The sequence below is a fragment of the Carassius auratus genome, unplaced genomic scaffold (genome assembly GCF_003368295.1).
Source record: "Carassius auratus strain Wakin unplaced genomic scaffold, ASM336829v1 scaf_tig00033986, whole genome shotgun sequence".
Lineage (NCBI taxonomy): Eukaryota > Metazoa > Chordata > Actinopteri > Cypriniformes > Cyprinidae > Carassius > Carassius auratus.
Genome location: NW_020526117.1, coordinates 17,908 through 38,831, shown reverse-complemented (window position 1 = coordinate 38,831; position 20,924 = coordinate 17,908). Strand labels below are relative to the sequence as shown.

Genomic DNA, 20,924 nt, shown 5'->3' with positions numbered 1-20,924 from the left:
ACAGTGAAATTATGCTTGCGTCTGTAATAACAATAAAACAATCATCCTGCAGTCTCCGTCTGTTTGTCAGTTTTTTAACTTACAGAGCAGCCGTCGACGAGGGCTTTAATGTAGGGGCTGGTCTCGTAGCTGAGCTCTTCATCATTAGCACCCTGGAAGTGTAGTGCCCTCTCGTATCCGCCGTCAGCTGTGAGGTCGGCCCAGGCCACTGACCGCTGGCAGTGGAAGGTCAGGTTCTGACGAGCCTGAACACTGAGCAACCGCAGGAATCCCAGCTGGACAACACCCACGGGCTCTCCACTCCAGTCAACATATGAAAACTACAGCAGGAAGGACATTATAACTCATGATTCACAATATCATGCATTTGACACTGCAATATTTCTCAGATTTTATCTAAATAACATTCACACTGAATGAACTAAAAATGAATGACCTCCGGATGCTCTGTCACTCTCAATCAAATCACTCTCAGTCTGAACATGGTTTATATGGATAGTTCACCCAAAAATTTTAATTCTGTTTAAATCAAGTCATTCCAAACCTGTATGATCTACATATGAGCTAAGATATTTTGAAAAATGTGGGTAATTAGACATTTGCTGGTCCCCTGGTAAATGATGACAGCATTTTGGATGAAGTATCAATGCAATAAAGAGCTTTTAGTTTATTTATGTTTATTACTTGTCTAAATGAAACATATGGACTGAAGAGATGAGTTTAGAGGGGTAACCTCACCTTGCTGCCCTGTGCAAACTGACTAAACCAGGAACCAGGCTTCTCCTTTGACCAAGTGTTCATCTTCACCTGTGGCAGAATTTAGGACTAGTAAATTCAGACTGATCCAGATTTCAGAAGTCTTCGGTATTTTGCAGTTAAACATGAACATATAAAAGGGAATGACAGCAAGTTCTTACATTTTCCACAGCTTTGCTGGGATACAGGCATGTCTCTCCTCCAGCGGTGAAGTTACAGTAAACCTTGAACGAGTCTCGAGCACAGCCTTGATTCGGATCAATCCAGAACTCGCCTGAATGAAAGAATAAGAATGATTCGAATGGGAAATGGCTCGCCATTGGTCAAAGAATGTGTCAATCACACAGTAACCATGACGATTGTACCGTCTTTCAGATCTGGTTGGCTGAGGTGGAGGTCCTGGCAGGTGCGGGCGGGGCTTTCCTGTGTCCCCAGCGGGAAGCGCATGCTCTCGATCTCCTGCCGCAGAGAGTTGAGCGAGCCGAAGACCTCCTCCATTCCTTCGTTACGGGTCAGGAACTCTGTGCCCGTGGCGTCGGCAGCCTCAGCGTCACTCTCAGACAGCATCTTACTGCCGTCGACGGAGCGCTTGGACTTCTTAGGGATCTGAATGGGCAGCGGCTGGATGACATCGCCAGGGGGTCCCTAAAAAAAAGGAGAAGATAGTTGCATTTCAAGGAACTCTGGGATTCACTGATCTATAATTTTTTCATATCAACACAATTATTTTACTGCCAAATATTGATTGTGCATTTTGTTTGATAGATAACAGATATAACTCACAGGTGGTCCTGGTGGTCCTTGTACACCCTTTTCTCCTTTAGGACCACCTCCGCCCTGCACCACAGAGAGAAGGCATACAAAACCAGTGTCATATTAGTGTAAAATCATGTGACCTATGTATAATACTTTATTAAAACACTGCTTCATGATATACTTTTCACACAGTTACAAATATTTAAAGAAGGAATACTCACAGTGGCACCTTTAGCTCCTTTGACACCCCTCGGACCCTGTGAGAAACATCACATCCATTCAGCTTCAATCCAAGACACCAGTGTTTTGAGTTGATATATTTGGGTGCATCAGTACTCAAGATGAATACTCATAGTTTCAAGATTATTTAAAAGGATTGAGCATGAAGAATCAGTGCCGTCACATACATAAGACAAAATACGGTATGAGAAAACAGCTCTACTAAATGGTAGTGAAAGTTTACTCACAGGCATACCAGCAGGACCTGCAGGACCAAGAGGACCCGTTCCTCCAGGCATACCCTACAATAAAGCATTTATATGAAATAGAATCTTTTGCAACATTATACGTCTTCAATGTCACTTTTGATCAATTTAATGCATCCTTGATTAATCAAAGTAATTTCTTGTAATAAAAAAATCTTACTGACCCCAAACTTTTAAACAGTAGTGTGTATTGTGGTCTGATTTTGATGTGCACAGGACGTGACCAGACACATCACATACCGTTTCTCCCTTGGATCCTAAAGATCCCTGAGGACCCGGCATGCCTCGGTCTCCCTTCTCTCCTTGTTCTCCCGGAGGCCCGATCAGACCAAGCATACCTGGATGTCCCTTCTCACCCTTAGCACCGGAGTCACCACGAAGACCTGCCAAACCTGGAGGACCCTGGATTCAATATACATACATATATCTCATGAAACTGGAAAAATAGTTCACTTCTTAGTGTAAGTGTTTCAGGAATCAATACTTGTATAGTGAATACACTGACAGTACAGTCTTTTCCCCTGAGGTGTGTGTTTGCTGTGATGCTCTAACACAGAGGCTCTTACCATCGGTCCAGGAGGACCCTTCTGACCAGCAGCACCTGGAGCACCTTGCTCACCCTAAATAAAACGATCAGAAGATCATTTTGATGAACACCACATTAGCTATTGTTAAATAAACAGATTAAAAACACATTTCCAGTATCTTACCACTGTTCCAGGCAATCCTCTTAGACCCTCAGTTCCTGGTTTTCCTGGTTGACCCTGTGGCCCCACGGGGCCGGTCTTTCCTGGAGGACCAAGGGCACCTGAATCCCCCTAAAAAACATGTTACATGAGGACAAAAAACTACAGAAAGCATGCTTATTTGTTGCATCTGTCCTTTAATTTCCATAGTCCTACCTTGCTTCCCTTCTCTCCCTGACGACCCTCCGGTCCCCTTGTGCCTGCAGGACCCTGAAATATGAACATTAAATATGCATTTTTATAATAGACCTAGTACTTTTTTATTTCTTATTTTTTAACTTACTCTCTGTTACAGTGAAATACACCATCAGTGATCATTATACAACAATTCAGAGTTTACAGATGATGTGGTAATGTTGGGCCGTTGTAAAATAAGTTGATCTTACTCTCTTTCCTGGAGGTCCAGGTGGTCCGTTTTCACCAGTTGGTCCAGGTGAACCCTAAAGCCATGCAAATATAGTGTTCAGTGTATCCTAAAAAACACCTTATAAGTGTGCATAAGAAGAAGTGCTCTATAGGAGGAAGATCACTCACAGCTTCTCCTTGTTCTCCATCCTCTCCTCTGTCTCCCTTTGCACCATCTTGGCCCTGAAAAGAAGATCAGAAAGACAGTCAAACCCTTTTTTCTTGCACTGATGAACCTTATACAATAAGACCGGGAACATTTATGAAGAATGGGTCAAATTCAATTTCATGTTGACTGCGCAAATCATGTTATAAATGACTGCTCTACTCACTCGTGGTCCGACTTCACCAGGGGGTCCGGGATCACCAGGGAAACCAACAGGACCCTTGAAAACACAAAAATCATCTGCTGAGTGAAGAGTCACACATGAACCTGTTCTCATTTAAAGCTGTCATGTTTAATACATACAGGGTTTCCTTTGGGTCCGTCATCTCCATGGGGTCCTTTTCCACCAGGAGGACCAGATGTGCCCGGCTGCCCAGCCTCTCCCTTCTCTCCACGCTCTCCTCTCGGACCCTGCCATCAGATGAGAAAACCAATAAAGTGTTAGCTATTTTACATCTATTAAATTAATACATAGAAATGTAAGCATTTTGCACAGGTTCAGAGGTCAACTAAAATGTTTTGACTAAATTTCTCACCATTTTTCCTGGCTCTCCGCCGACTCCAGGTGGTCCGGATTCACCAGGCTCACCCTGTCAATAAAAATAAAAAGATGTCAAGTGCCATCAATCAGATTTGCTGATCTTGTCAGTAAAAGTCATCATCCATGCAGAAATTTGAACTCTTTTATACTTGCCTTCTCTCCGATGGGACCTGGATTACCCAAACCTCCTGGAGGACCTTGAGGACCCTGAAAAATTAAATTAGACAAAAATTTACTGACAACAGAATGCCATGATTGACCAATATGAATAAATTATTCAAAAGAGTCATTGCTTAGTGTTTATAAAATAAATAAACAATGAACTCATCATTTGCAAATTATTATTCATAGAACAAATGAAGGTACTTACATCAGCACCATTAGGACCAGCTGGACCACGTGGACCTGGGGGACCAGGAGGACCCTGTAGAAATATATAACCAGAAAACATTAGGACATACAGGCATCATATATATTCATTCTTAGGGTGATTCAAAATGCTGAAACATCAGATGTTGTTTATTGACTCACCAATGGACCAACATCTCCCGTCTCTCCTTTTTCTCCAGCTGGGCCTGGCAAGCCCTAAAGATGTGAATGAAGTACAAATAGCTAAAACATCCAGTTTGCAGAACTACATTGGTAAGAGTGAATAAAACACAATGTGAATGCAGTACCTGCAGTCCGATGGGGCCTGGAGGACCTGGGAACCCTCTTGTCCCTTCATCTCCCTTAGCACCAAATGGTCCCTGTTGACCCCTCGCACCTGTCTCCCCATCAGCACCCTGAGAAGAGATTCACACAAGCCAATATAACCTTTTGACTAGCTGTGAGTAGTAGCATGAATTTGTTAGCATTGCACCACACTCACAGCTGCACCAGGCTGTCCAACGGGACCCATTGGCCCAGGAGGACCAGGAGGACCCTGCAAACATACAAATAATGGATTAAAGATTGATATTATCTCCACCAAAATAAGTCAAACTAAAGCTAATAATGCAAGAATTTCACATTTTCCTTTACACATTCTATTGAAACAGGAAGCTCACATTATTTTCTTGAACATTCTGATTTCACGAGCTGAAAGCTCATTTACTCACATGTTCTCCCTTGGATCCTTTACCGCCCTTTTGTCCTGGCTCTCCAACCTCACCCTATAGAAATAACAATTCAAATGTACATTTGTAAAGATCATCCACATTACTGCGCTGATGTGAGACTGAGATATGAAGAGATCGCTGACCTTGTCTCCATCCTCTCCAGCAGTACCTGGAGGTCCAGCAGGGCCTGGGAGACCGACTGGGCCTTGGATACCATCACGGCCAGCTGGACCAATAGGACCTTTCTCTCCCTGTAAAACAGAGTAATGTTGTTTGACAGGCCTATATATAAATCCGTATTAATGATAAGGTGCAAACCTAGAGCAGACACTTACTGGCACGCCCTTCTCTCCTGCAGCTCCAGGAGGCCCCTGAGGTCCAGGACGTCCAGGGGGACCGACAGTACCTGCAGTGCCAGCTGCTCCTCTCTCTCCAGGTGATCCCTGCATAGAAATTCAGTAAGGGGTACACACTGAAAGACCGTGATTTAATTTATTGATTCCTCAAAAATAAGATCATAAACCTCTGGGAATTATTATTTATTATTTAATCCTAAATTTAAAAAAAAATCATAACAATTAAGCACATAATTGATTCTCTCTAGCCCAATGTAATGAGTTTATGAGTTCTGATAAAGAAAAAATCAATTTTGTAAAAAATAAATAAAATTGTAAACATTTAAACCAAATACGCATTGGAATTGCAAACAAGAACAGTATACATCGCAGAACTGTATTTATTATACTACCTTTCATTTATGCTAATTTAAAATAAAACAATTAAATTAGTAATATATAGAGATAAAGATTGTCATAAAAAATATAATTTATTATATTTCCTTTTGATTTTGGTGTGAAATACGAGCTATATTAATATGAATTCATACGTTAGTGGGGCACTTATCACTACTTAATATTTATAAACTCTTAAAAATAAAGGATGTTGTTGCAGTGATGCTATAGAAAACCTATTGTTCCCCTAAGAACGTTTCAGTTCTTAACAAAGGCATTTTTCTTATAGTGTGAAGAACATTTTATAATCTAGAGGACCTTTTTGCATTACAAAAACCTTTTGTGTGATAAAAATGATTTATGGATGTTAAAGGTTCTAAAGGAACTGTAAATATCAATAAATATCCTTTATTTTTAAGAGTGTATCTACTTGATATTTCAGATTCTGGTTATTATGAGGAACATACAGCAGGTCCGGGTGGTCCAGCAGGGCCTTCATTTCCTTTCAGTCCTCCAGTGCCCTGTGAAAACACGAACGTACAGCTCAGTTAGGTATAGAAACATTCATTTGCAGTTGGTTGACAAAATACATTTAGAAAAGGTTTTATAATATAAAATTGACTAGAATGGGTGAGACTTATTACTGGGGTTCCTGGAAGTCCTCTCTCTCCTGGGAATCCTCTCAGTCCAGGGGGTCCGTCTTTACCGGGGCCGCCAGGGGGACCGGGATCTCCTTTGGTTCCCTCTTTACCAGAAGGCCCAGAAAGACCTTGCTCCCCGGGTGGTCCTGGGGGTCCCGAGTGACCACGCTCTCCCATCGGTCCAGTCTCACCAGAGGGACCCTAAACAAGAACTAGACTTGAGTAAAGCTTGTACAGGCCCATACATTTTTGAATTGATTTTAAAGATTTTTGAGGAATTTTATTAACAATATCTCGAGAAAGAAACCCATTTTGCTTGATAAAAGCACAAAAAAATCACCTGTGGTCCAACAACTCCTGGTGGCCCAGGTGGTCCAGTTTTGCCTTGGAAACCCTAAGGATGCAATGTGAAAAATATTTGTTGCTGTTTAACTTTGATCAGAGTGAATTTTGTGCTTTAGATGATAAAAATGAAAGACACATACAACTTCGCCTCTTTGTCCAGGGTGTCCAGGCAGTCCATCTTTCCCTGGAGGTCCCTTCAAAAATCAATCGACATATCAATAAGCAACAGAGAAAAACAAAAGCTTTTAAGCATCAGATCAAACTAATCAACTGTTCCTTACAGGAGGTCCCTTCGGCCCAGGGAATCCATTTGGACCTTGAGGTCCAGTTAGTCCCTGAGAATGTGCAGAAACAATATAAATAAATTAATTCTGAAGCAAAAACCTAGACTGAAAGATTAAAATAAATAAAATAAAGTTCTGAAATAAGCATACTCTCTCTCCAGGGGGTCCAGAAGGCCCGTCACTGCCAGATCCACCCTAAAACATCAGAACGAAGACATTGATTCATTGAAATCAATTGATCTTTATTGTCATTGTTGAATAACTATAAAAATTATTTGAGCAGCTCCTCAAACAATGTCCACTAATTTGACAACAATAAAAATTAAAAATAGCAATAAAACCGAAAATTATTTGAAATGAATCTCATACCTTAGCACCTGTTTTTCCTGTAGACCCACGGGGTCCTCTCTGGCCTCTTGGACCCTAAAAAGATTAAAAAAGTAAAAAAGAAAGAAAAATCATTGTGCATTGCTTTACAAGTCAGCTGATTTGAAATCTGTCATCTGCTTGAATCAAAACTCGCAACTTTAATCTACAAAACAAATCAGACCCTTTCAAATCAAACGAAAACAAAAAGTGTTTGTTTAAAATGTGAAGAATTGAAACAGGCCCTTACCGTCGGCCCTCTCTGTCCTCTTGGTCCAAGTTTTCCAGTCAAACCCTGGAAAGAGAAAAATCAATTCAGAATATTTCAGCAGCATCAATTCTTTTCCAAAATAAAGGAAGATAGTCTATGTGGGAATATCTACATTTTAAAGGTGAATGAAGCACATTACTCAACTTTGACCTTTAATGCATACCTTGCATTGAAATCTCTGTGAGCTATAAATGCTTCTACTGGAACTGTTGAACTATAGACGGATTTAGTCTAAAAATCCTTACCCTCGCGCCTTTCTCGCCATTAGCACCAGGGAATCCTGGGAAACCCAGGGAGCCCTAAAAATACAATCATTAAATTGATTTAAAAATGCATTCAATTTGATAAAACACTTGGCTATACTGTATATCTTATGATGCATCATAAACAGTATTATTTTTGTTCACCTTAATTCCTTGCCTTCCGGGATATCCAGGCAGCCCAGGCACACCAAGTTTACCCTGGATTGGCATCATTTGTACGATTTAATCATCTTTAGACTAGCAACTAAAATATATTAATTATATATTACCTGTTATTAAATAACGAACATTACATTTACATTAATTGCAGCTTACTGTCAATATTAATGTCAATGCAAAACTTAGCTTATACAGTATGTATAAAATGCAACATATTAGAAATCACAAACTCATTTTGTATAATCAAACTAACCTTCTCTCCCAGCAGGCCAATAGGACCAAGTTCACCAGGGGGACCGACACGACCCTTCGGCCCCTCGGGACCGTCCTCTCCTCTTGGGCCAGGCACTCCCACCTCTCCCTGATGGGGCACAACAAATCTCAATGGGTATTTGAAATGGGTCAGTAAAGTCAAGCACTTCATTACCGTTTCCTATCATTTTACTTTTGTGCTAAATCACGTTAATGGATGAGCTTCTATACAATGATGATTTGTAAGATGTAAGACTTACCCTCTCTCCCTTTACACCAAAGTCTCCTTTGATTCCAGGGAATCCGTCCTCTCCCTGAAAGTAAAGTAAAGAAAAAAAAGTTATTTAGCACTGATTGATTCATATAAACTGAAGCACAGAATGGTTTTGGATTATGTTGATGTTTAGGACCAAAAACACTCACCTTCTCTCCCTTATGACCCTTCAGTCCACGGATACCTTGAGCTCCCTGTCATAAAACATTTAGTCTGATATCTTAATCTGAGCCTTACACATGAAAGCAGATATCAACAGGCATTACCAATACATAAAAATCACCATAGACAGAACTACAAATAAAAATGACCCCCTTGTGACTTTTTCTGGCTGAAGGACTTAATGTCCTTCCTACACCCAGAAAAAAATTCAGCTCACCATTAGAGACTCATTTTAAAACATGTGGAACTGCATCATCATTAGAGAATTTTATTTTAACTTTTTTAGTTCCTGTGGGTTAATCTGGGATAGGTAGGGTTATGATTGTTGTTCTGGTTTATTGTATAATTTAAATTTTTTGTTTGTTTATTATGCCTGTTAAAAAAGAAAATTAAATTTGTGTTTTACAATCTGTTTAATAAAAATATTTCAAAAAAGAAAAATATTTGACACAGGATGATTAAAGGATTTTAATAATACTTGCAATAATCAAAACAAAAGCTTTATGCATCCAAACTGATTAAAGAAGATATATATCTTACCTTAATTCCCCGAGGGCCAGGATAGCCAATAGACCCCTGAGGACCATTAGGACCCTAAATATGAACAAGATTAATAAATGTTAACATATAAACACGCTGGGACTTATGAACACGTCTGCCCTGAAAATGTCTGTCTATGTATCTAACAAAGATATGTATATACACATATTTTTGTTCAGTAGCTGATTACAAAAGTGCACAAATGCACAAAGCATACAAACAGATTTGACACAATTGAAACTTAATTTATGAAGTTATAATGAGAATTCTACTTAGCAGCATTATCATATAGCCTCACCTGATTTCCTTTGGTCCCAGCGGGGCCTTCCTTTCCGGGATGACCCTGTTAAAACACGAACAGCTATTCTTTACTCTTCTCCACAGATATTATAAACACATGCATGTCTTCTGTATTTATTTTGTTTTGCCTTATTAAACTAACTGACAATTGGTCTAAAATTATTCATTCAAATAAACTAAAAGATGTTAAAACACAGAGCCAACAGGCTTGTTTTGAATGTGAAAAACCCCGTCTAGCACTCACTGGAGGACCGTCGGCTCCGGGCATTCCTGGCAGACCTGGCTTTCCTGTGGGCCCCTTTAAAAGAAATACAGAATGTCATTATAATTGCATACTTGAATGCTTGATCTCAGAATAAGACTGGACGTGTATGCAGACTTCAAAGTGGTAGTAGTGTAAAGTACTTTTGAATTGATTATTGATAATTATATCTCTGTGTTCCACAATTATAAAAACACTCACTTTTTCTCCTGGTGGTCCAAGAGCACCCTGTGGACCTGCCATTCCCTATGAAACAGAAAAAAAATCATATTTAATATACTTCACTATGATTTTGTACATTTTTCATTCATTTGTAATAGGCTCATTCTTCACCTGTGTTCCTGGAGCCCCCTGCTGTCCTGGAGGACCAGGCTCTCCTTGAGGCCCCTTTAAAAATGACAAGGAGAATGAGGACATACTGTTTTTTTTCTGTTACATTTTCTGATTGCTGTTGTGATGAATATTTAACATTTTACACACATATGTTAATTATTGCATATTTTGACGCTGTTCAAGAGCGTGCACAGGGTAGAAAGAGTGCATTAGGGTAATGTTAAAGAACTCAAAGAATTTACTGACCAAGTTTCCTTTTGGACCATGTGGACCATCATTTCCACGAACACCCTGGCAGAGACAGATCATACAGAGAAATTTAAAAAAGATCTGGACACCCCTTTATAAATATTTCTTTTTAAAATGTTACGTTTTTATGGAAGTTGCTGTGCAGCCATTACCATTTTTAAAAATGTACATTTTATAATGCAGTTTTCGTGGTTAAGCTTTCAATAAATACTCACAGGAGGTCCAGGAAGACCAGAAGGCCCTTTAGGCCCCAGCAACCCACGGGGCCCCTATAGAACAAGCAAGAGGTTCATCAAAGAGGGTACAAAGAAATCTAAGTAGCCTTACAGTTTTTAAACTGAACTACAAGACCAATTTACACAAGTCAGTACTATCATATACACTGTCCTAGGTGTGAGAAACAGAAACACCCACCGGTTCGCCGGGAAGACCTCTAGGTCCAATGTCTCCATCGTCTCCCTGACAATTATCAAGGAGGAAGAGGACAATTACAAAAAGATGATGATAGATATTCAAGGAAAAAATGATCAACAAAGATCACAAGGATGTTCAGGAACACATCATATCTATTCATGTTAATTTACTGTAACAAAAGTACAAAATCCTTGAGAAGTACCCTTTCTCCGTCCTCTCCAGGGGGTCCTATGGGTCCCATTCCTCCAGTTTGACCCTTAAAAAATAAAATAAATACATAAAGAATCCAGCAAAACCCCCGCTGTCTACTGTGTATGCATTGGAAGCTGCATTCGATTTTGGCCAAAAAAATGTATCTGTAATTAATTACATTGCCTAAAAAGATCACTATGTTTTGGAACAGGGCTTCTGAACATTAACCAAGACACTTACACGATAACCCTTGTCACCAGGCAATCCAGGAAGGCCATCAAAGCCACGGTCGCCCTAATACAGAAAAACATACACATACATGACTTTACAAGCCACCGACGCTGCTCAGAACACTCAAGGTCAAAGTAATCTCTATGAAGAAGTTTCAGAGCTGGAATAACACAAAAATACATAAATGAATCACACATAGAAGACAATTTTAACCAAAAATGGTTAAGATGACGGACCTTAATTCCAGGCTCTCCTGGCATCCCTCTGGCTCCATCAGCACCAGCCCGACCCTGCAGGAAATATCAAATAAAAGCAACTAGATTATTAGATAGCTTGAGGGCAACGCAAGTGGTACCACCAAGATGCTAAGATGCGGTTGCTAGGGTGTCCTGGGTTGTTGCTAGGCAGTTTTTGTTACTGCTTTGAAGTTACTATGATATTCTAGGCCTGTGTCAAAGTAAACCTGCATGTACATGAACACTGTAGTGGACTCACCCTCCGACCAGATTTACCAGGAGGACCAGACAATCCTTGAGGACCTCTGGGGCCCTGCAAGAACACAATCAGGATGCATGATACATTAGAAGGCGGTCAATTTAACTCCAAGATATTTACACATTCTGAATGTCAGAGCATCTCAGAATGGCTCAGTGTCCTGCTAGTGTTTTTTAAGCATGGCTAAAAATTATAATGTAGGAAACCACAAGGTCTTTACCTGAGGACCAGGGTCCCCGCTTTCTCCCCTTAAACCAGGACTTCCAGGTGTTCCCTATACAGGATCACAACAACAACAACACTGTAATACTGTAACAGACATGCCTGTGTTATTTATCTATCTGTGTTTAGTTATTTTACCGTAGGTCCGGGACGGCCGGTATAACCCATTGGCCCCGGTGGGCCTTTCATAGCCAACTAGACAGAAGAAAATTAAGATGCATAAAGTTAGACCTCAATGTGGAAAACGAATAAATCAAAATTCAATTATTGCTATATGACAGCTGCTACTAACCCGAGCCTGAGAGAGGATGGCTTGAGCTTGGGCCTCCTGTGCCGAGGCAATGGGCCCTTTTTCACCAGCACTCTGTCCGAAACGGAACTGCAAGAATCAGAAAAGAGTTTTGCAAATTAATGATTTGAAATGATTTCTTTTAAGTAACGTGGATGTAGGAACTCATGGGGGAGACTGTTAGGAATAAAGTCAAATATAATTTTAACCATAATGGAATAATGGTGACATCTAGTGGTGAGATGACATTAAGAAAGAAAGAAAGAAAGAAAGACTTACAGGAAGCATGACAGAAGTTCCAGGAGGTCCTGGGAGCCCGTCCGCTCCAGGTAGACCAGCTTTACCTGAAGGACCCTACAGATGCAAACGTCAAAAATGAGGCAAATCTATATTCTGCCATAAAGCCGAAAATGGTGTCACCATTCAGCTCTAGTCAGTTCACCATTTGTTCAGTTTAGTTCAATAATTGTGTAAAGTTCACCCATACCTAAATGTAATATATGTACAAATATATTAAATTTTCATATTATTGTCATATGAAGCAAAAACACATGTGAAACCTTTTAGAAATTGTTGTATATTAATATTTTTTTTTTTAGTTTATGTACGTGCAATACATTTTTGGACATACATGTCATGTGCATGTATATCCATCCTAAAATCCATCAATACTTGATATTATGTAAGTAAAAAAAAGACAGACATGTATTAAAAAATGATTAAAAACAAGCAAATGTTTGCATATATATTGTTTTAACAGTTACATATAAAAATAAAAAATATATTTCTGACATATTGTTGCTACTTATCATATAAAAAATTATCTCTACTCAAGACAGCAATGTCATTTTTCAGCTCAAGTCAGTTCAATGTTTTCAATAAGTTCAATAAGTGTCGATCTTGCTAAATTTATTCATGAATGAATTAGAGTGAGCTATAATTCAAAAGACAAGAGCTATTCAGGTCGATTCAGTTTTTTCTTCTCATCCGACTGCATCAGTGCCATCAAATCAGTGAAGGAATATTAAATGTCTTTTAGCCTCGAACTAAGCAGCGGCAAGGAACCCAAACTGCATTATGAGACAGAAATAGAGAAACAACAGCCTTAATCACAAAAAAAAAAAAAACTGTGCACTCACCCTCTCACCAGGATCACCAACAGAACCAGGGGGTCCCTGGGGGCCAGCAGAACCAGGGAGACCCTATACAGAGAAAGTTTGCATAATTTAGAGTGTATAATGTACCCAAATCACAACTGTGAAATTTAAATTTGATCATAACATACACTATGTGGTGAAAAAACAAACTGGATAACTTGTAATGCTCAATATGGCAGCGGTATTAAAATAAATTCTGCTTTTCAATTAGAGGAGTCAAAAGTTATTTAGTCATTAGCTTAATTTTGGGGAGGACGAAGAATGTTAAATAATCACAAACAAATAAAATAGACATACTGCTGGTCCTTCTGGTCCAGGTGGTCCTTCAATCAACATGCCCTGTGAAAACACAAAAATAATACATTCAGAAAACACTGATACATGAAATACTCCACAATGTTATTTTGTAGCACCCTCTGCTGGCCTGGATGAATTACATGTCTTAACAGATAAAACAGTTGCCTTGATTATTTCCAGTTGTCATAATGGAGTAATGTTTTGATTATGGAAGTATGACTCTTACAGGTTCAAGGACAGCAGGCTCTCCCTTCTCTCCCTTCTGGGCCCGCACGGAGGCCTGAGGAAAACAGATATGTAACCCAAAACAGAGCCCAGTCAATATACAACGAGAAGAAACCATCAGTCCCAGATGTTCAGGTACCCGCCTACATTATACATTAGAACCCCCTTTTTTGTGGTTTTGGACCAAAAACTTAAGATTTACCTTGACTGACATTTTTTTTTTAAGAAAGTTAAGTAGATACTTAGCTGGCTTAAACTTTACTTATCTGTTGTTGTGAGGCCATCCATCTAAATGCAAGTGACCGCTATTCATTTTCATTTGTTTTATATGCAGGTCTACAGCATGTTAATACATACTGTTCAGTTCTGGAGCTGACGTCAAGCAGAAACACTGTGGTTCCCTTCCAAGAAGAGACTGCTGTTCTATGCTGATTGAGATTAGAGCTGCTCTCAGATCAGCATAAGAGCAGAGGAGTCAACCAACACTGATGAATGCTACTGAACTAAGCACTATATGCAGTCTTGCAGAGGAATCTTGTGCAGGAGAAGTAGTGTGTAAGTCTTGCGATAAACAAGGTTTGCTGGCATAACTTTATAAATAATTACTCTTAGCAAACTTGATTTAGTCTTAAGTAAACACTGAATGCTAATTTGTTGACTCTGAACTTATCTTCCAAAAACTATTGAGCAGTCTTGCTGTCAACTGCCTACCAGTGTTAACTAAAATGAAAAAGAAAAAAAAATGTCAAAAGCCATGGACATGACACATGTGGAAACAAAAACAAAGATATTGTGGCAACAGATTCAATTCAATCTCATGATGAATCAGTTCATTTTCTTGTTTTAGATATATCATGGCCACTTTGTATTACTTTGTACCCAATTTTTTATTTAATTTAATCCTGTCTAAATTAATAAATCATTAGAATGAATTCTAATTTGTGGCTACATTTTTTTTACGTCATGAGTAAGGCTCAGAATTTGACATAAAGCTGAAATACAAATATACATATGAAAATCTCAAATAAATAAATAAAGTTATTAAAATTTGAAATGTTTCCTTCAAGTTAAAAAAAAAAAAAAGTAAATTAAATCACATAAATTTTATAAAGAAAAAAATATATAAACAAAAAGAAAATAAAAAATGACAAAGTACATATAATTACTGCAATGTAACTGAAAATATAATAATAAAAGCCAATTCAAAATACTATTATGACTATAAAAAGAGTTTGATTTTAACAGTGTTCCTGTAGCTCAACTGGTTGAGCGTTGCACTGTAAGTCGCTTTGGATAAAAGCGTCTGCTAAATGCATAAATTTAATTTAATTTTAATTTAATATGTTGCTAGGCACACCATGTGATACTTTGATAGTCATATCAATACATTTGATTAACATTGTCAATTTCATTAAATATAAACATTTATAATTAATATTTTTTTTTTTCAGTCTTAAATTAATTCTAAATTTGTCTTTAACGTAAAGACACATGGGATGTTGTCTTCAAACAAGGTTTTTGAATTTTTATCACATTCTACCTTAAATTTCTGTCTAGGCAAGTAACTAGGTTTTGAAACAGAGCTCAAGCCTTGGACCAGTATTTAGACCAGCACAAGCGCTTAGCTGATCTTAACTACTCCTTGATTCCTCTGCAAGATTTAAAGCCACTGCAGATTCCATTTAAGCTTTTCTCAAAGCTTTAAAGTGAATTTGCCGGAAAGCACAAGGTAACTTACACCTCCCTCATCTGTCACAGCAGACAGAGCAGGGCCAAAGGTGTCTTCTGTCTTGCTTTCGATGATGGGCTCATTGTAGTCTCTGTAGGAATAGTCATACTCCTTTGTTCCAAAGTCGCTTGTAATGTACTCCTCAGTGAAGGGCTCTTCTGGTGTTTGAGACACCCCTTCACCACCTGTCTTGGTTGCATCTACTTCCTCAGCGCCAACAGTCTCGTCCACCTGGGCCGTACCATTGGGAGCAGAGGTAGGGGTGGAGTGGATGGTTTGGAGGATGGAAGATTATATGGTGTGATGGGGGAAGAAATGAATAGAAAATAGGAAAATAGAGGGGAAGGCGGAAATTAGAAGGCAATGAGACATAATAATCAGAATAATAAATCTTACCTGCTGTAAAAGAGATATGAGAGAGGGACAAACATCCACAGGTTTACGGACACATACACACAGTACACAGTCTTCTTCATGTCTAATTTTACCCAGTGAAATAATAGTCTTATTTACCACTTTATTGTTGATTCAGAAGGCCCGTTCACACCAAGAACAATAACTATAACGATAACTGTAACATTAATCATATTAGCATCCACATAATGGATGATAATGTTCTGTTTATTATAACTGCGCACAGCCACTTTACATCCGAGCTCTATAAAGCAGGATGGATTCCTGCTCTTTATCATATCATTTGAAAAAACAAAAAAGTTCTAAAAGTGATTCTAATGATGTCATTCCACTGTGATGTTACTATTATAGTTGTGTTGTAATGTAGAATAAGAATGATTATTCAAAATGTATAGTTACAGTTATCATCTTTGATGTGAAAGCATTTGTCCATTTCTTCTCCATCATCAAGGCATTGACTTAGCAATATGAGTGACCATAATTATGAGTGTTGTGTCTCAAGATAAAACGGAAATCCTTTTTCTTGTGCATTTTTTCAAATATTGTTAATAAATCAATTCATTCATTTCAAAATGAGACCACAGAATCACTCAGGTCTATGGCAACACACTTACTCTGAGGCAAAAACTAAAGCACTACTTCCTATAGTCTCTTACCATTGTGTTGTTGACTCTTTCATTTACATTTTCTGGCCATGTCCATTTCCAAACTAGTCCTAAACATCTTGTTTATTCTTAAATTCAAACCTGACCAAGAAGTGCCACTCTAGACAAGAAATGTTTTAGTTAGGTCTATCTAAGCTGCTCAAAGTTTACCAGTTTCTTAAATCTTATTGGCAGTGTCTGCAACCCCAGAAAATATCTCAAAAGAAGCTGTCCAGAAATGAATGCATGGTATTCATCCCATAGTTATACCATTTCTTTTGTTTCTCAAGATTTCTGTTCTTATGTTAATTAAGATGGTGTCATGTCCAGTTTTGACATGGAAACAAGAAAATCTTGAGGCAGTTTTTAGAATCACAAAAGAATATCTGATAAAATGGACGCTCTGCATTCATTTTTCATTTAAATACACCACTTATCATGGCAAAGGTGGCTGCAGGATGGTTAATGTCTAAGGTCAATGATATACAGGCTGTCTCACCTCCATTGTAATGGGTTAGAGTAATTGAGAGACTGTGACTCCATGTCTCTCAGATATCTGGGTGTAGGTTACCTTGTTAATGGTTTCTTCATATCCAGTCAGATCACTCTCTGGCTGTGGGCTCGCCTCTTCTTCTACTGCGTAATAATAATCGGTCTCTGTGGGGGTGTGGTCAGCCTCTGAGTAAGCAGGATCTACGTCCTGATTGGAGGAGGCCGAGAGGTGGGAGGGGTTGGGGGAGGAGGTAAGCAGATTTGAAGGGGAGAGATTGATTAGTATAAAACAAGCTCAGGTCTGATGAACCTTGTAGAAAGAAAAAATCAATGTGTTTTTGCCAATAGACACACAAAAACACCATTGATCTCATGTCATAGTAAAATCAGAACAGGAAACTGCAGCTGGAATCAGAAATCTTGTAAAAAGCCTTTACATTGTGAAAGACTTGTAAGATTTGCTTTCCCAGATTTTCCTTTCATCCTGATTTGGTTTAATTAGCCACTTTGCCATGTCAAGGATAAAATATAGTCAAGCTGGGTCAAAACTTGACTTTAAAGTTGTTGAAGTTGATGTCAATAAACCATTGAAGCAGCAGTTTGACAGCATTAGTAAACAACTTTTCGAACATTTGTCCACAATTTCAGATCTTCAACAGACAGAAAGAGTTGATAATCATGGAGTGCAGCGTCACAGAGTCACTGTTTTGTGAAACTTCTTCATTCACATACTACTGACAGGACAGCATTTAACAAACAACACATAAAAGAGAAACAGGCTGAAGTCATGAAGTGAGACGAGGAAAGAGACTCGTTGTGTCATGTGTAACATTGAGCTCTAGCAATGACTCTGACTTATGTTTCTTAACTGATCACATGCTCTAATTGGTTTTACCTGCTGGTCTACTTTCTAAAAACTAACCAAGTAGAGAATGTAGATTTGAAGAGAAAAGAAGACAGACAAAAGACTGTACAAATAGCCATGCAATGATGACTCAGTCTATACCGCTTATCATATCCTTCTAATGATCTCTCAGATCATTTGATGTATGAAAGGGTGGAGGAGATCCAGTGGGTCTGTATATCTCCAACCTCACAGCCGGTCAATCTCATGATGCCTTTATGGTTTTACACACTGTTTGAAAAGTAAAAAAGTACAAAGGATTGTACTGTAAAAATCTTTTTTTTCCTGCACTTTCCTAATCCTGTTTTGAATGACATTAGTACTGAAAATGTGCAGTATGTAAACCTGAAAGGCAAGATGTTGGACCTTATTCACAAAGCACACCAAAGTATGTGTTACATCTGAGATCTTTCAACATTTTCAATGAAGACATATCCCAGATCAACAATTTCTTTGAGATACTTTATGAACACGGTCCTGGACTACCAGGATGGGGAGGTTGGAAATACAGCTCTGGAAAGCCAACACGGGCTCTTGATTTTGTACCTGTTGATAACCAATGGTGGGTCTCTTCTTGGGTATTTCTGGAGAAGACATGGTCGTGCCACTCACAGCAGCCTTGTCGAAGGGTGGGACATTTTTGGACGTTGATTTGACGTTATTGACATCCAAAACCTTACGCTTTGGAGGGAGAGGCAAAGGAGCATGGGTGGGTTTCTGAGTTTTAGTGGCTTTGGTCTGAACCTTTCCTAGCACAGGTTTGGTTGCTTTTGGCTTTGTGGGTGGTGCATTTGATTTTGTTTTGTCTTTGGCTAGTTGTGGTTTGGTCTCTGCTTTCTTCGCAGTTGTCTCTGACTTCTTTGCTACTGTTATTTTGGTCACTGCTGCCTTCTCAGTCTTCACTGTTTTTGCACCATTGCCATTAGCTTTAGCTTCTCCATTAGTTTTTTTCTCCACAGCTGCCTTTCCATTGCCATTGTTATTGGCTTTGCCATTGCTGCCAGCCTTAGCATTACCATTAGCATCTTTCCCATTCCCATTGCTTTTACCATTGCCATTACCATTTACTTTAGCTTGACCGTTATTTTTTCCATTGTCGTTTGCCTTCTTTTTGTTTTCAGTCTTTGAGGCTGGTGCTGCTTTTGGTTTGGATGCTATTTTAGAAGCTAAAGTAGGTTTTATCTTTGAGATCAAGATTTGCGCAGCAGAAGGTTTGGCCTTCGGCTTTGGAGTTGGCTTGGTTTTAGCTGGTTTAGCTGGAGCAGCTTTGGCTGGGGCAGTTTTTGTCTTATCAGCTTTGCCATTGTTCGCCTTTCCCTCCTATTTGATTAATATAATTTTTATTTAAAAGCATAAGTGTCAGGTCAGCGTTGATGAGAAGGGAGTAAATGAGAGAGAGATAGGGATGGGGGATTCAAAGCAGTGGGGATGGACAGAAAAAGAGAGAGACAACACAATGAATTTAAGATTGCTTGAATGACTGACTGAGATTTCACTGGCATTACTGGATACAGTATGAAGCTAAGTCAGATTTAGTCATTTAATAAGTTTAAACTTTGTGAACTTCAATCGTACCTAAAGAAATGTCAATAATTTATACTGTTTTCTCCAATAATGCCAATCTCCACAGTAAAAAAGCAGCATGTTTTGCGCATGGGGATGTAACGCTGTGAGGCACTGGGGGAAAGTTTGCTCAAATAGCATCTGTTGATAAATCAGATGCATGGCTGGTACACTGTGCTCCCAACTGCACAGAAAGAGAGGGATATTCAAGGAAAAGAAGGGAGATAGTCATAATGCACCATTCATAATCCCATAAAAATGACATTGCCAGCAAATCACTAAAGAAAACTGTTTAAGTAAATAACCTAAAAATCTGATTATTGATTCAGATATTAGACACCAAACAATGAGAAAGGAATGAATGGCGTAGACTACCTAGATTCAGATAAGCAAAAGCAAAAGCAAAAGCTGCAGAAAATAAAAGAGGCATATTAATTAAAAAGACTAATCCTCAAGTTGACACATACTGAGCTAAATTAAACTAGTATAGGTTAACTATACTCACAGTAAAACACAAAATAGCTTTTTAGAGAGCTCAGTGAATACGCAAGATAAAGACATGACTGTCCAGGGGGCAAGAAAACAGCACTACAAATAAATGAGAGTACAATCTTGGCCAAAGTGAAAGTAAACCTATAAAGTGAAGAGATGGATATGAATAAACACATAGACACAGACGCTCGTTGTACATGATAACAGATCAGAGTGACACAAGACACAAGCGAACTCACAAGTTTTGTTACTCACACAACAGGTGAAACATGAAAACATGCAAATACACAAGACTGAGACCAGGTTTAAGAAGAATAATGCCATGCAACTGGGAAGAATGAAAAGTGGTTTTCTTAAAAAACTCAGGTAACTTAAAATACCTGAGCTATTATGTCAGCATCAAATCAATAAGTTACAGTGACCCTGCTTACATGCACATTAAAATTCTGAAAGGTCAAAATGTTTTTCGTTAAATTACTGAATTGCAGCATTTAATCAGAATATGGACTTTGGCCATGAAAAGTACAAAAAAAAAAAACAGATTTAAAGTAAATGTACATTTAAAAATAATAATAAAATTAAACAAACTTATAAATTAACTAAGCAAATTAGATACAGCATACATATACAATAATATATAATTTATTCTGTATATATTATATACAGTACTTGGATCTATAGACACTACCTTCTCTGTTAGTAAATCAATATTTCTGTCTCTTTCTCTAGAGCTGTTGGTTTAACACAGTGGGGCCATGATCTGTGATGCACTGTCTG

At 38.6% G+C, this 20,924-nt stretch overlaps 1 protein-coding gene across 3 annotated transcripts in view; it reads right to left on the bottom strand.

Moving 5' to 3' along the window:
• LOC113081369 (collagen alpha-2(XI) chain-like) overlaps nt 1-20,924 on the bottom strand; it is a 34,693-nt gene that overhangs the window by 2,458 nt on the left and 11,311 nt on the right. For 2 of the 3 annotated variants that reach the window (XM_026253471.1, XM_026253470.1), the window contains 58 exons: nt 17,268-17,396; nt 15,648-15,869; nt 13,911-13,964; nt 13,685-13,726; nt 13,370-13,432; nt 12,510-12,584; nt 12,234-12,320; nt 12,080-12,136; nt 11,940-11,993; nt 11,720-11,773; nt 11,461-11,514; nt 11,234-11,287; nt 11,004-11,057; nt 10,802-10,846; nt 10,603-10,656; nt 10,385-10,429; nt 10,139-10,192; nt 10,007-10,051; nt 9,788-9,841; nt 9,542-9,586; nt 9,244-9,297; nt 8,691-8,735; nt 8,528-8,581; nt 8,269-8,376; nt 8,001-8,054; nt 7,839-7,892; nt 7,573-7,617; nt 7,326-7,379; nt 7,107-7,151; nt 6,954-7,007; nt 6,813-6,866; nt 6,668-6,721; nt 6,331-6,528; nt 6,154-6,207; nt 5,291-5,398; nt 5,099-5,206; nt 4,956-5,009; nt 4,727-4,780; nt 4,533-4,640; nt 4,387-4,440; nt 4,226-4,279; nt 4,009-4,062; nt 3,851-3,904; nt 3,618-3,725; nt 3,481-3,534; nt 3,278-3,331; nt 3,130-3,183; nt 2,900-2,953; nt 2,708-2,815; nt 2,564-2,617; nt 2,238-2,399; nt 1,980-2,033; nt 1,734-1,769; nt 1,540-1,593; nt 1,122-1,401; nt 918-1,030; nt 739-807; nt 84-320 (listed from right to left, as the gene is read on the bottom strand). In XM_026253471.1, coding sequence (XP_026109256.1) covers nt 84-320; nt 739-807; nt 918-1,030; nt 1,122-1,401; nt 1,540-1,593; nt 1,734-1,769; nt 1,980-2,033; nt 2,238-2,399; nt 2,564-2,617; nt 2,708-2,815; nt 2,900-2,953; nt 3,130-3,183; nt 3,278-3,331; nt 3,481-3,534; nt 3,618-3,725; nt 3,851-3,904; nt 4,009-4,062; nt 4,226-4,279; nt 4,387-4,440; nt 4,533-4,640; nt 4,727-4,780; nt 4,956-5,009; nt 5,099-5,206; nt 5,291-5,398; nt 6,154-6,207; nt 6,331-6,528; nt 6,668-6,721; nt 6,813-6,866; nt 6,954-7,007; nt 7,107-7,151; nt 7,326-7,379; nt 7,573-7,617; nt 7,839-7,892; nt 8,001-8,054; nt 8,269-8,376; nt 8,528-8,581; nt 8,691-8,735; nt 9,244-9,297; nt 9,542-9,586; nt 9,788-9,841; nt 10,007-10,051; nt 10,139-10,192; nt 10,385-10,429; nt 10,603-10,656; nt 10,802-10,846; nt 11,004-11,057; nt 11,234-11,287; nt 11,461-11,514; nt 11,720-11,773; nt 11,940-11,993; nt 12,080-12,136; nt 12,234-12,320; nt 12,510-12,584; nt 13,370-13,432; nt 13,685-13,726; nt 13,911-13,964; nt 15,648-15,869; nt 17,268-17,396 — 4,407 coding nt within the window. Of the gene's footprint in view, nt 1-83; nt 321-738; nt 808-917; nt 1,031-1,121; nt 1,402-1,539; nt 1,594-1,733; nt 1,770-1,979; nt 2,034-2,237; nt 2,400-2,563; nt 2,618-2,707; nt 2,816-2,899; nt 2,954-3,129; nt 3,184-3,277; nt 3,332-3,480; nt 3,535-3,617; nt 3,726-3,850; nt 3,905-4,008; nt 4,063-4,225; nt 4,280-4,386; nt 4,441-4,532; nt 4,641-4,726; nt 4,781-4,955; nt 5,010-5,098; nt 5,207-5,290; nt 5,399-6,153; nt 6,208-6,330; nt 6,529-6,667; nt 6,722-6,812; nt 6,867-6,953; nt 7,008-7,106; nt 7,152-7,325; nt 7,380-7,572; nt 7,618-7,838; nt 7,893-8,000; nt 8,055-8,268; nt 8,377-8,527; nt 8,582-8,690; nt 8,736-9,243; nt 9,298-9,541; nt 9,587-9,787; nt 9,842-10,006; nt 10,052-10,138; nt 10,193-10,384; nt 10,430-10,602; nt 10,657-10,801; nt 10,847-11,003; nt 11,058-11,233; nt 11,288-11,460; nt 11,515-11,719; nt 11,774-11,939; nt 11,994-12,079; nt 12,137-12,233; nt 12,321-12,509; nt 12,585-13,369; nt 13,433-13,684; nt 13,727-13,910; nt 13,965-15,647; nt 15,870-17,267; nt 17,397-18,638; nt 19,413-20,924 lie in introns of all 3 variants that reach the window. The other variant, XM_026253469.1, reaches the window with a different exon arrangement.